This window comes from Fragaria vesca, linkage group LG2 (genome assembly GCF_000184155.1).
Source record: "Fragaria vesca subsp. vesca linkage group LG2, FraVesHawaii_1.0, whole genome shotgun sequence".
In the NCBI taxonomy this organism is placed as follows: domain Eukaryota; kingdom Viridiplantae; phylum Streptophyta; class Magnoliopsida; order Rosales; family Rosaceae; genus Fragaria; species Fragaria vesca.
Window position 1 is genome coordinate 31790664 of NC_020492.1, and position 14975 is coordinate 31805638.

The 14975-nt window shown below is 38.5% G+C and overlaps 1 protein-coding gene and 1 pseudogene across 2 annotated transcripts; one reads left to right on the forward strand and one right to left on the reverse strand.

The window, feature by feature from the left end:
- Positions 1-5387: 5387 nt before the first annotated feature.
- LOC101299739 lies at positions 5388-8147 on the forward strand (annotated as a pseudogene). Its single transcript, XR_184103.1, has one exon. The product of XR_184103.1 is annotated as a pentatricopeptide repeat-containing protein At2g22410, mitochondrial-like (transcript).
- A 2397-nt stretch (positions 8148-10544) lies between these two features.
- On the reverse strand, positions 10545-12133 carry LOC101300026 (ADP,ATP carrier protein, mitochondrial-like). The gene is made up of 3 exons (XM_004291752.1): positions 11621-12133; positions 11141-11515; positions 10545-10841 (listed from the first exon to the last, which is right to left on the reverse strand). The coding sequence occupies exons 1-3, from the start codon at positions 12131-12133 to the stop codon at positions 10545-10547; spliced, it is 1185 nt and encodes a 394-aa protein (XP_004291800.1).
- Positions 12134-14975: the final 2842 nt, after the last annotated feature.

The following is a 14975-nucleotide window of genomic DNA, read 5'->3' on the forward strand; positions in this document are numbered from 1 at the left end:
TTTGTGAATTTTGAAAACTTGTATTGGTGATTTGGAGTTGGGATATAATAATAATCATTTGATTATAAATTGAACGATGATAACCACAAATTTCTAGCAAAAATTAGACGAAATAATATGTAAAAAGAGGTACCAAATAGTAAATATATATTAATTATATTAAATAACGGAATATTTCATAAATTCAGGGCATTTTAGGCAGTTTGGGATGTGTATTAAGTATAATACTGAAATGAAAAACTTGATAGATGGTGTATTAAGTAAGGGGTGTGTATTAAGATATTAAGGGTGTGTATTTAAAATTTCTCAATTTTCTACCTTCAAAAGTAAGATAAAATAGTTCGGGACTCACATTATCTTATTAAGAGCACTTCTTTTTTGGATGGAATGAAACTTCATTGAAACAAACAGATTACATCAAGAATTGGGTTTATACTGTATATACATAGTAACAACAAACCCAAAACTCAACGTATCTAGTTAACAGACTACATCAAGCAGCCACCGAGGGTCAGATTACTCAAGTTGGGTTTGAGACTACTTGTATTATTTGATGGTATTTGGTTTTTATTTTATTTACATATATTATAAAGGTAATTCTTCAATTCGTAAATTAGTTCATTGTGTAAGTAATATTTTCACATTTTGCTTTAAATTACTCCCTGGCCTTATTGCGAATAGTTTTTTTTTTAAGGGTTTAAAACCAAGCCAAGTTGTGAGGCTTAGCCCTACTCCCGGTTCCAGTTATTTTATTGAAAAAAAAAAAGAGTACATGAAGGGAGAGGTTGACATAGACCAAAACCCCTCTCAAGAAAAAAAGAACAACACTAAAACCTGAGATCTACTAAGGACAAATTAACAACGAAGAACAAATTCGTTGTTGTTACCCAAAGAGTTACAAACATAAAGACCATTATAAGATCACAAACTAAAACGATAATTGGGAAAGCCTGCTAAATCACGTGAATAAGCTGCAATTGCACAAGGTGGACATGAATCCCACCAATGGATTCTTGCATTATATATCCGCACCAAAATTAGCTAAGCAGTCGGCAACGTTGTTACCCTCCGATAAATATGAGATACTTTTACAGCCATAGTTGCAAGTATAGCCCGACAGTTAAACCATTCAGTAATGAAACGCCAAGGTACATCTATTTTAATTGAAGAAAGAAAATGAATCACTAAAGTAGAGTCAATTTCAATCCAAAGAGAATGTCAACATCTATGCGAAGCCATTTGAATGGCGTGCATGACCGCCTACATCTCAGCTTCCAATATATGCAGTAGCAAAACCAAGATTTCCTGAAAAACAACCTCACCCCCGACCCAAATGATCTTGGAAAATGCCACCAAAACTTGCTAGACCAAGAGAGCCACGAGCCGCTCATTATATCTTAAAGGTAATTCTCCAGCTCGTAATATAGTTCATTATTTTTCTTTAAATTGTTTACTGGTTGTATATCGGTTTGAGAATAGTTGGAGCTTGCTCGTCTCCTGTCCTTATAATTTTGAGTTTAATGATCAATATCTGCAGCTATATTGAAGTCGTTCATTATTACTTTTTTTGTTTTTGAGAATGATCGTTTATTACTTACGAACTTGGCTTCTCTGCTTGGAAAGCAGATTGCTAAGATCTGCTTGGGTTTTCATTACAGTGTCATGTCAGTGTAGAATCATCCAAGGGCTAGAGTTCATTCTTCCACAAATACAAAGCTGCACGTGCAGCACCGAATCTCTCTCTCTCCTCCCATCCCATCTCGTTCTTCTCTCTCCTTCATGTTCTTGTTTCTTCGTCTTCTTCTCTGAAAACCCAGATCTTAATTAAAATTAGTCTAACCCAACATTGTCCATAAAAATCCATGATTTTGAAATCTCCATTCAATCCCCAAAATTAAATAAAACCCACAATCCACCGTTTTGAAATCTCCATTCAATCAATCTGACTCTCACATTTTCACTTTCAAAGCTAAAAAAAACCAACACTTTTATCATTCTATGTGATCTCAACCCAATCTCATATATCAATCAATGCTAGCTAGCCTTCAGTTTCACACTTTCACTCATTGTATACAACACACCATTTCACTCTCTCTCTGGTGATGGGCCACCATCACCACCACCACCATCTCCACTCCTCCACCACCGCTGACGGCGCATGCATCTCCCACCGCGTCAAATCAGTCGTGTCCAAACATGCAATACATTTTCAAATGATCATTTTCAAGAGTAAGGAAGATAGAGAAATCATAATTGATGAATTGTTGCAAGGCTAGGGAAAAATTATAGCCGAAAGGCGAGACTGTGAGAGAGAAGAGAGGGAGAGGTACAAATATGATTTTTGTCTTTTGGAGACTTTTAGTGCTGACCCTTAGATCCCTTGTGGATGACATGTCAACCCGATAGAGAGTCCGAACAGATCTTAGCAATCTGCTTTCCAAGCAGAGAAGCCAAGTCGATTACTTAAACCCCATCAAACCCAATATTGCATATGTAAGTGCTACCATGAAATAAATAAATAAATAAAACACGTTTTCTCTCTAGAGCTCCTAGTCACCCCGGACCCCCCCCCCCCCCCCCCCCCTCCCTCTCTTCTCTTATGCCAGATTTGGATCATTCTGATCTGGATTTTGGTTTTAGAAAAGAGGCTAGGGAGGCACCAATCTTCCTTTCCCTATCCTGATGGTGGTAGTTTTTCTAGCAAATAATCAGCTCATCCTCCCAACCAATCCCAAATCACAAATTCACATATCTCTCCATCTCACCACTTCCCCAAACTTTCAATCTATCCCTTCTCAAAGGCTTATCCTTCGATCAGCTACGGTGTTCACAGATCTTTCATTAGATCTTTCAAGCCATAAACGACCGCCACTCATCCCCCTTCTTGTTTTGTTTTCTTTTGGTTCCAATGGCCTTGCTGCGGTGGAAGAGATCGACCTCCTCTGCACTGTCATGGTGTTAAGCGATAGCTCGCTAGCTGATTCAGGCCTGTTCATCGCTTGCAATGCTAGCTCTCCTTACCTCCCCTTTCATTTTTCTTTTTATTTGGTTCTCTTGTCTCAAGCATCTTATTACTTGAAGGTTGTCTGGCTGTGGAAGAACAATCTTTCAGAGGTTATAAGATTGGATCTATGGGGTTAATTTGTTGGTGCTATTGCTGATATGTGTTGTTGGCTTATTCAGATGGTTGCAGATGCGACATCCTCTGTTCGCGATGGTCTTGCCAGTGTCGTCTACGACATATTGGCGGCAGTCGTCACCCTCTTCCAAGGGTTTACTATTTAGATTAGTTTATTTGGGCTTGTCATTGGGCTTTATTTCCCTTTTGTTGTTGTAGTTGTGACCCAACTATGGGTATGTATTAGTTGTTCTTTTTTTTGTTGAAGAAGGGTTGATGCGGCTGACCTTATAGAATACAAGAGAGGGGGAGGAGAGGGACATAGAGCCTAAACCCCAAATTACAAAGAATAACGAATTCTAACATGCACCAGTTAGCAAAGAATGTATATTGACAACTCTATTTGTTTAATGAAGTTTGTTTAACCATAAAAATAAAAATAAAAAATAAAAAAAAGTACTACCACCAAAACCATATACCTTGTTTTCAGGTACCAACACCAGAAGCTTTTTGTCATAAATTTCAAGCACACCAGAACCAGCAATTACACGAAGAATATGGGCGCCAGTAACATTGTTTTGCACCCTATTCTTAATATTAATTTAACGCATCAAATACTTCTCGTCTGCTACGTACTTTCTTTTGTGCATGGAAAAAGGCATCGACTCCTTAATTAATCAACAACATCAAGCAGCAAGTGATGGTAACAGCGCCAAAGAGATCACTCTTTGGAATTAGCATCAGCCATTTTGGTTGCAGCAATGTCACCAGAATACCAATGGTGGAGCTAGCTGGCCTTATTAACCCCCTATCTTCATGAGGGGTAAATTCATGAACTGGAGCTATATTCCAGTCATTCACTTTTACTTGACCCTCAATCAAACCGTCAATTTTTATACACATATATATATACCTCCACCAGTAACCTTACTTGTTTTCAAATACCAACACATGAAGCTAAACACAGAACCAGCAATTACACAAAGACTTAATGTTGGCACCGGCCACTCGGCCAACACAAAAATTTATATTTTTAATTTTTTATAGATGAAGTGGATGGTTCATTCATTAGAAGATGAGCTTACATGTAAATCATATTCGATATACAATATTTAGAAAGCCATTCCGGCCCTTCGTCAATCCAAACAACTAAAATTTGCTCAACCATGCAAAGAGTGTTTTGCAATAGTATGGGCGACAACAATGAAGAGGGACTTTTGCACCCTAGCTCAAATTTATGAGTTGAGAAAAATGACATCGAAAAATTGACACTAATGGTACAAAAACATCCTTATTGACCCTATATGGTCAATGGTAAATAAATAACAATGCAGAACATGTACCTGTGATGAAAAATGATTATCTATAATTGCAGGTATAAGTATATATAACACTGTAACATTATAAATAAAATGATAATTGAGAAATAATGGCACGGTATTCAAGTCTCCAGTTCCACAAGGAAATCAAGTAAACACAACAACAACAACAACAACAACTAGATAGAATTCCAACAACAACAAAAATTCAGGAATAAAAGTCTATTGTTTACTTGAAGTAGTATTGATTTAAAATGTAAACAAACCTAGTTCGAAGAAAGAGATTCTGCTTCAGCTAGCTTCTCTGGATATGCAACTTCCTCGGCTCTGATATCTGGAGCATTCTGTATGGTAGCACTTGATGAAGCTACAGCTGGTTCAGATAGTTCATGATCGATCTCTAAGCTTTACAGACTCATTCTTGAGGGCAGTCAGAGCAGGCAGCTGTGCCAATATGTGATAATGCTTTTTCAATGACTTCTCCAAACTACTTATCATTTGTTTATAGATAAACTCACCGTGCAATTGGACATATTCATTGATAGATATAATACTGCCAGAAAAGAATTTAGTTCCACTCAGTGATCGAGCGACTGGCGCGAGTAATTGTCCAAGACGGCAGCCAGGTTTACATTCCGAAAGTTCCTGGTACACCTCTATGCAAGCAACAGCTTTCTTAAAAAAGAGATCATACTGTTTCTTGTACCCAATTGCTGGTTCAACACAGCAATAATCAGCAACTTTAGCTGAAAGCCATATTTTAGGCCAGCCCTCATTGTAACCAGAGATCTTCCAAGCATCTATTTTCCCAAAAGCCTCACATCTAATATTGCTTTCCATGCTTTTCTCAGAATTTTCAGAAAGAGGCAATACAGTGCCGGTTATAAACATACCAGCTTCCACCATCTCGAGTGGTCTTGCAGTACCATCTTCACTATGCAAAGTAAACTGAGTCAGTCTTCTGCTTGGCTTCTCATTATTGTCACAAGTCAAGGATATGGCAAGGCCTTCATCTGCCACAATTAGCTCCTCCTTGCTTGCGATGCGAGCAGACTCGAAAATATAGACAGACTTCCTCTTTAAGTCTTCAGATGCAACAGCACGCTTGGGCATTGTGGAAGACTGAGCTTGATCTTCTTCGCCCTCAGGCACATTTCGCTTCGTCCCTCTAGGGCCGGTAGGTGCTTCCTTTTAGGGAGGTTTACTCCTCTTGCAACGAAACCACCATTAACATCGTGTCTGTATGTTCAGCCTCCGACCTCAACGTTTGATTGCAACCCCAGTTTTTAACCGTCTCCTTTCTCTCTCAGCTCACACAGACAAGCCCACCAAATGGAACTCCACCCACAAATCAGTTCAAGCGAACCCACTTCTCTCCCTGTTAGAATCATCCAAATCCATGTCCCATTTGAAGCAAATCCAAACCCAGATGATCATTTCCGGCTTGATCTCCGACGCGTTCGCTTCCAGTCGCCTCATTGCCTTCTGTGCGCTTTCGGAGTGCCGAAATCTCAACTATGCAACCAAGATTCTGCGCAATGCGCACAACCCAAATGCCTTCTGTTGGAATGTGGTGATCAGAGGGTTTTCGGAGAGCAAAAACCCGTGTGGAGCTGTTGTAATGTTTGTGGAGATGTTGAGAAATGGTGGGTCGAGGCCGGATAACTATACTTACCCATTAGTGCTAGGAGTCTGCTCTAATTTGCTGTTGAAGTTGATGGGGCGTGTGGTTCTTGGGCATGTGTTTCAAGTGGGATTGGATTGTGATAGGTTTGTTCGCAATGCGGCGATTCATATGTTTGTGTCATGCAGAGAATTAAGGGATGCACGGAAGGTATTCGACGAAAGTCCTGTGAGAGATTTGGTGTCTTGGAATTCTTTGATTCATGGGTATGTGAGAAGTGGGTTGGCACGTGAGGCATTAGGGGTTTATGAGGAAATGGTGGTGGAGAGAGTAGAGCCGGATCAAGTAACAATGATTGGGGTGGTTTCTTCGTGTGCGCAACTTGAGGACTTGAGCCTTGGGAGGAAGTTTCATCGGTTGATTGAAAAGAATGGGCTAGGCTTGACTCCTTCTCTTGAGAATGCGATTATTGACATGTACGCCAAGTGTGGGAATCTTGAGGCAGCTCAAGCGTTGTTTGACAACATGAAAGAGAAGACTATTGTGTCATGGACTACAATAATAGTGGGATATGCCAAACATGGGTTTTTGGAGGTTGCTCACCGCCTTTTGTACAAGGTGCCAGAGAGGAATGTTGTTCCATGGAATGCAATTATCGGTGGATATGTACAAGCTAGACGTAGCAAGGAGGCTTTGGATCTGTTTAATGAAATGCAAGCTAGGAACATAAATCCTGATGAAATAACCTTGGTTTGCTGCTTATCTGCATGCTCACAACTTGGAGCAGTTGATGTTGGAATATGGATTCACCATTATATTGAAAAACATGGTCTTTCTCTCAACGTTGCTTTGGGGACTGCCCTTGTTGACATGTACGCTAAGTGTGGGAACATCAAAAAAGCTCTCAATATATTCTCAGACATGCCAGGAAAGAATTGTTTCACTTGGACATCTATCATTTGTGGTTTATCCCTTAATGGACACGCTCAAGATGCTATATCTTACTTTGAACAGATGATAAATACAGGATTGAATCCCGATGAGATCACGATTCTTGGGGTATTATCAGCATGTTGTCATGGAGGTTTGGTTGAAGAAGGCCGAAAGTACTTTTGTTTGATGAATTCTAAATTCAATATCTGCCCAACACTTAAACATTACTCTTGCATGGTGGACCTTCTTGGTAGGGCTGGCTTTTGCAAGAAGCAGCGGAGCTTATTAATAGCATGCCAATGAAGGCAGATGCCGTATTGTGGGGTGCATTATTCTTTGCTTGTTATATTCACAGAAGTGTTTTGATGGGAGAAAGAGCAGCTTCCAAGCTTCTTGAGTTGGACCCCCATGATAGTGGAATTTATGTTTTGCTTGCAAAAATGTATAGGGAATCGAATATGTGGGAGGAAGCCGAGCAGGCACAGAAGATGATGAAGGAGAGAGGACTGGAGAAGACTCCTGGTTGTAGCTCAATTGAAGTGAATGGCAGTGTATACGAGTTTATGGTCAGATACAATTCACACCCTCAATCGAAACAGATATATGATTGCTTATTTCAGTTAACAAGACAAATGGATCCTTTGGGAGGCATATCTGAAGTTCCTGCACTATGGGATGATTCTCTCCTTGGTGACCAATTTAGGCAACAAATGTTTACTAGCAGGTGAAGGAGAAGAGTGAGATGAGAAGGGCTCAACTCTCAAAGGTTTACAGAATGCGGCGAAGAATGCATATAAATAGTTTGGCTTGTGCATCTTAAACAAAATACCACAGGGAGTACACTTATGCAGGTAAATATGCTCTTTATGAACTTCAAATCTTCACATCGGTGCCTCTAGCATATCATGCTTATCAATGCCCAATTAGTCCTGATGAGTTTCATGCCTACAGATACAAATAGAAAGTTGTGTAACCAGGTTCTTCTGCTCCAATATGTCTAGATCAATAATACATTCATGTTAAGTGGCCACACTTCTATGAGATACTTTTTGACCAGAAGGCATATGAGGTTCGTCATCACTATTTTACTATTCAACTTGATGGAACATCAGTGCTTTCTGATCCGATTTCAAAGTATCTTATACGGGTTACCTACTCTGAGGTTGATTTTTCCATGTCCTACAATGACAAGATGGAAAACCACTGAACAAGGGCCAATGCTGGTTTTGTTTCTCCTGTTTTGTTTGATGTTTCAGTGCTGCGATACAGCAAATTATACTCAACAGTATTGCACAAACTCAATTATGGTGAGAATTTAGGTTTATGGGAAATCTCTTACACTTATATTTTCAGGTTATACTCTCAAATGCGACTTCAGTGCCATTGGAGCTGCAATTTGATATTCCATGTGTTGTGTCCCCAAAAGGTAGAAACAAATATCTGCTCTTTATTTCTATGCAAATTTCTTTCTGATCAGCTACAATAGGCCATTCTATATCGTTGTACATTGATAATGTTGTAAAAGTAATACTATTTCAGATCTCGGAGCCATAAATCCCGGTCAAGAGTTACCGTACCTCTACACGTGGCTGAATCCCGTAGGATTAGATGGCGTCCAATTGGAGATGCACCTCTCTGGAGTGAAGTTTATAACCTCTCAAACTCAAACCTGCTCTCTCAGGAGAGCAAAGATGGATTTCTTTAACTGTTGTATTTCATTTAGAAACATCAGTTTACCTACATCTGTTAGGTCAAGGAATATTTTGCTTCACATCTGAAGAGTTCTTTAAAGCAAGCAGTTGCAAGCAGTGGTCAAATATTGCACAAGGACTAGTCAAAAAGGCAGTTTGATTACCTAGTGGTCCTCAGTATCCCTTTAGTATTGAATAACTACTTTCCTGACACATTGACATTGACGATAGAAAGCGGTGGGATTACTCGGAATGCATTTCTTTCAGAGGTTTTTGATGTTATGTTTCTAAGCATATTCGTAGAACCGATTACAGGAAGTCATCCAGTGAATAGGATGACCATTTCTGGCAACATCTTTATCTGGATAGCTTTGAAGTTGAAATGGCTGAGGTCTTAAAGAGCCAACAAAGTATCTGTGGGAGTGTAGAGAGTGGATAAAGAAACAGAAATTGCAAGAAAGACATGAAGATTGAGATTAGAGGTATAAATGGTTAAGATACCTCATCAAGCAAGAGAGGGAATTGGAGAGGTTAGAACTGGAGAATGATAGAATCAGAAGGAATTGGAAATAGATGTGAGGAGGTCAGAAGGAATTGGTCTATTTATGGGTTTGTGAATTGCAATTTGTCAGCAACATTTAAAAAAAAAAATATATATATATTTTATATTACAAGGAATGATGTTTTGATAAGAAGATAAAGGAATGATGTCAATGTGGAGAGTTAACACAGCTAGTATCATCAGTTACTTCATCTTATTGCCAATTCTTTGGTTCTCTCTTCTGTTTATCTCCTAGTCATACACTCGTACTGTATTCTGCTTGGTTCTTATATTGTCTGTCTTTGTCCAAGCCTTAAACTTTGCTTTAATGATTACTTCAAGAGGCTCTGAGTGCAAGGGGCTAAGAGATGATACTATTATACTAATATACCAACTGAAATTTGGAATATGAGATAACTCAATGCATTTGAACTGAACTGGTGTCTTGGCATTATAATGTGCTCATTTTCTTGCTAATCTTACCATTATAGTTGGCTCATTCTCGTCTCTCGTATCATTTTATGCTTCAGTTAAAAGCTACTTGGATTTTTAACAGGTTGTATAATAGGCTCTCCTAGTTTTCAATAATATCACTCGCTTAGCCTAATATTCAACCATACGGTGTCTTTTGTTGTAAAATGTATAGTCTAGTTCCACCTCAAGAATTCTAACACTGGAACTCCAGGCCATCTCAAGACCAATCAGAAGAAGACCCCAAACTTGGTGCAGTTGTGCTTCAACTTGACCAATCCCAAAAATTGTTTCATCCAGCCACCAGTACCAGTCCTCAACACACCTCAGAACAAATGATTTCAGTGTATAAATTGTCTTGTAGGCAGAAGCCTCCTTGAAAAAGCAACCTCTGGAATTAGATAAAAATATTGCTAAGCCTAGGAACTTGAAAACCAATACACACACCTGCATTTCCAAATAGGCCATAACCCTGCAGCAAAGAAGGAATTCAATGATACCATAAAATGTTCGGGCGATGTAGCTCAATCATACCGATTTAGTGAACCACTGTAATACCTGTTGTTCATTCTCAATTGGTTACTTTTTTTAACCAAGACAGAATACGTAAAGAACACCGATATATAAATTAAACATCAACATACTGAGCTTATAACTGCTCTCATAGCCAGAAAGGCTGTGAGAACAAAATTCCTGGACTCAGAAATAAAACAATGTTTAGGAGACAAAATCCTCTAAACTAGGTTATTGATCAGCACAAGTAAATATCTTCATCAATATCTGTAGCTACATGGGGTCATTCACTTTTACTTGAGCCCCATAGAAAATGATCCATTTTCTACTTTGCTTAAGCTCCACCAGAACCATACTTCTTTCCAAGCACCAGCACCTGAAGCTTGTCATAACCTGCAAGCACACCAGCACCAGCAATTGCACGAAGAATATTGGCACCAGCACCCTTGAAGAGGGACTTTGCACCCTCATTCTTAAGGACTTGATTGAAGCAATCCATAGAGCCCTTGTATTTGACGGCTTCACCAGAAGTCATCATCATCCTTCTACGGATAGTGTCAATTGGATAAGATGCAAGACCAGCACCATTGGTGATAACCCAACCAAGAGCAAAGCTAGCAAAGAAACTATCCTGCAATTATCCAAAATAAAACGACGTGAGATAATCACCACAAGGAAATAAAAAGAGAATAAAAAAAAGCGTTTTGAAACAACTGTTATCTCAAAACATCCTATTTGACCTAAGGACACCAATGCAGTACATGTACCTGGATCAAAAATGCTAAAGATAGTCAAGACATGTTCATAGTAGATGCAGAATAATCATCAAACTAAAACAACAATATCTTTGTGTCTACAAGTCATAAAGAGATCACTTTATATCAAACTAGCGCAATATCATTAATCATAACGCAAACAAATAACACTTGCCTGCATCTTTCCAGTAAGGAGCACAGGCTTCAAAGAATCATACATTCCGAAGTATAGACCACGGTACACAATGATTCCAACACAAGAAATGTTAAACCCGCGGTAAAGGCCAGCAATACCATCTGATGCGAGAGTCTTTTTGTAGACATCAACCAGGCCATTGAATTGCCTCCCACCGCCTCCTTTCTTAGCAGCCTTGGCATCATTTGCAAGGCGAGTACGAGCATAATCCAAAGAGTAAACAAAAAATAAAGAAGAGGCACCAGCAGCACCACCAGATGCCAAGTTTCCTGCAAACCATTTCCAGTAGCCATCCCTGTCCTTTTTGAAGTTGAAAAGCTTCTTGAAGTAATCTTTGAATGCAAAATTTAAGGCCTGGATGAACAAAGATAAAGAGCATTAAGCAAAGGGAGGAATTAGCCATGAACACAAGAGAGTAATATATGTAATCAAAGACTTGCAATGAATAAAATGCCAAACCTGAGTTGGGAAGTAACGGATAACATTAGCTGTGTTCCCTCTCCACAGGGACACCATTCCCTCCTCTTTCATTGTCCGGCTAAAACATTCGCCAATTCCCTTGTAGGGTTCAGAGAGCCTGCCAGCCTTGAGCATCTCATCCTGGTTTTGAATCAACAGCTTTACACGCTCAATTGGAGCAGCGGCAGTCTTGGATACAGCAGCTGAAACTCCACCCATTAGAAAATCAATAGCAAAGCCTGTAAATCCTTTCTCTTGGGGAGATTGGATAAGCAGAGGTGAGGTAGAGGAACTGATCAATGACCGATCAGTTGATCCCCATGTATGATTCATAGGATACTGCAATGCTGCATTATAATAATTTCCATATGCAAAACGCCTTTGATTGACATTAGGCCTCTGGAAGCTGCCATAGTGGCTCTGGCTGTGAATATCTTGAGAAAGGGTGGAACCAAGATGTAGCTGACCAGCAAACTTTTGCCTAACAGTTCGGCTCTGGTGCCTATCAGCCATCTCTTACCAATGAATCAAACACCTGCAAACTCATCCACTTATGTAATCAGAGAGAGACCAGTGGAGGGCAGTTCTTGCTGTGCTTCAAACAATTTATATGCATCATGCAATATAGTACTTAGTGTATAAAATAAGTTAAACCACAAAGACAAACAGGAAACAGAGAAAGAAATGATCAAATATCAGCAATATTGAACTCCCAAGTTATAGTAACTGAACAATAAAACCGAAACAATTGTCAACTGTCATGAAGTGATCATAAGAGCATCAGAAATGAAACAACAGAAACTGGCTAACAATCTTATTCTCAGTGACTGTAATCCATCACAGTGTATCAGATCAACTAAAACTCCAAAACAATAAACCAATGGCAAAACCTAAATGACAATGAGTTTCTTACCATGATGAACATACAAAGGAATGAATAACAAACAACTATATCACTAACAAGATAACCAAATCCATAATAAAATGAATGAATTACCTTTTAACAACATACGTATACCTACAATGATCCAAAAGATTACGCTTCACACTATAAGAACATGATCAACTTCAAACAAGATGAGTGTAAAAACATAGATCAACCAAATGTAAATCTAAAGGCAGCAAAAGATGAAAGATCCATAATTTCAATGTGATGTAGAAGCCATAGAGATCAAACCAAACATACCTCCAGAAGATTTGGAAAGGCTAAAGGATACAAAATAGAGGAAGAGATCAAGAGACCCTTTTGGTGGTTTATAACAAAAACGCAAATACAACAATATGTGAAATCCGAAACTCAAGCAGAATACAAGGTCAGAAACACCACAAATATAAAAAATGAACACGATCACTGCAAAAATAACAAGATTGAGTCAAAGATAAAGAGAAGGAGAGGGATACCTTTGAGCTTGGCTATCGGAATATCAAAGGTGGAGAGGTTAACAAGGAGATTTGGTAGGGTGGCCAGTGACACTGATAATATGAAGCGTTTGTAACCAAAATGGACACTCATTTTTATAGCCTCCAAAACGATTTTCTTTTTTTCTTTTTTATCTTTTTTTTTAAATAAAAAGAAAAGAAAAATTATCATAATATGGTGTGGAGAATTATTTTTAAGTAGAGTTATTTTGTTTTGGGTAAACTATAAAAAAATACTCGAACTTTGAAGCTTATTTCAAATAAATACCCCATATTCAGATTCTTTCAAATAAATACTCGAGCTATGCAAAATCCCACAAAGTCTCAATTCCGTTATACATTCCGTTAAACAAACCATTAAATTGTCTACGTAGCATGTGTGACGTGTCAATTCCTATTGATTGGACTTGTCAGCAAGGGTATTTTAGACCACCAAAAACTCTTTAGTTTGGACGTTTTCATTCCCTCAGCAAATTGAGTATTGCACTTTGCTTGAATATCACAATATTCAGTTGCCTCATGAATAACTGCTAAGGTCAGAATTGTTTCTAATCGGGAAAAAAGAAAAAACTGCTAAGATCAGAATATAGGCCAACGAAACTAAAGTGCGGAGGGACTCAAAATGAGAATCAACTTAATCATATAAAAACTTGATTGCATGTAAAGGAAGTCTTAATTAAAAGTCCAAATATGAAATCTCCAGAAAGTCGCATAACTTAAGTACTCAAACAAGTAGTCGATCTATAACTTTTAAAATATCAAGAACCAATATGAGTATATCCAATTCAAGCAAATGGCTATTGGGGACTCATGTAAGAATTAGAAAGACTCATATCTCACCCTATAATAATTAAAAAAAAAAGACTTTTTGTCAAGACATAAGGACATAACACCACGTAAATTTGATTGATGCAGGGATACTATACTCAAACTTACACCCTACTTCATCAAACAAAAATCATATTTCTTACCAATTGTACGTTCACTTGCATATAGAGGGATTCATGGAAGTATTCTTCCCTACCTTGATCCTAACTCTACAAACACAATTTCAGAAACTGAAGAATGTTTCCCACACTACCAGAAGAAAGACTTTAGCCGACGAAAATAAAAAAACCAGGCCGACGTATTATTTTTTCGTCGGCTAAAGTGGACTTTAGCAGACGAAATTTCCTTTCGTCGGCTAATTAAAAATTTTCGTCGGCTATGGTCAACTTTAGCCGACGAAATTAAAATTTCGTTATCTGAATAATTTTTTTCGTCGGCTATACTCTGTGAACTTTAGCCGACGAAATTTTTAAAAGTTTAGCCAACGAAAAATATTATTTCGTCGGCTAAAGTGCCTTAATTTCGTCGGCTAAAGTGCCTTATATTTGCAGATCTGGACAACAACTCATCTGGGAAAAAAAACTATACGTAGAACCTTCAAACGCAAAAAAGTCGTGAAATAAGATATGACCAGAATGGTGAAATACGTCCACGATTGAAAAATCACGGTATTCCGGTAAATTCTCGGTGCCGATAGTTGCGGTCAATGCAATTTATCCTTATTATTCACTATGCTGCAGATTTGGTTTTTGGTGTCCGATTGACTATTGTGATACCTTTCCGGAAGCGTAACGGCCCTACGAGTCAAACTCATCGCTAGTGTCATGATGTATGGGCCTTTTTTGGCCATCCGAGTCCGTTTAGGGCTTCAAAATGCAGTTTTCTTATTTCCGATTAGAGTTGACCGTTTCGATCGAGCCCTTAACATTGTCGAATCTAGTTGAATTTTTTACCATAGACATCTTTCGTCATAATGATCATATCTGACGGTCGAATTTTGGTTTGTAAATTTTAGTCATCGGAATCACAACGTGTCTACTATTTACCGTTATTATTCCCTATGGGGAGCCCTATCGTCGGAAAGTAAATAGTCTCAAATTTTAATTAT

Bases quoted from the DNA above. Each gene is read 5' to 3' on its own strand.
- LOC101300026 (XM_004291752.1), bottom strand. From the start codon at position 12,133: ATGGCTGATAGGCACCAGAGCCGAACTGTTAGGCAAAAGTTTGCTGGT. The intron at 11,516-11,620 runs GTTTGGCATTTT...TTGTTCATCCAG, and splicing joins TCCGTTACTTCCCAACTCAG to GCCTTAAATTTTGCATTCAA. The intron at 10,842-11,140 runs GCAAGTGTTATT...GGATAATTGCAG, and splicing joins TCCTTACTGGAAAGATGCAG to GATAGTTTCTTTGCTAGCTT.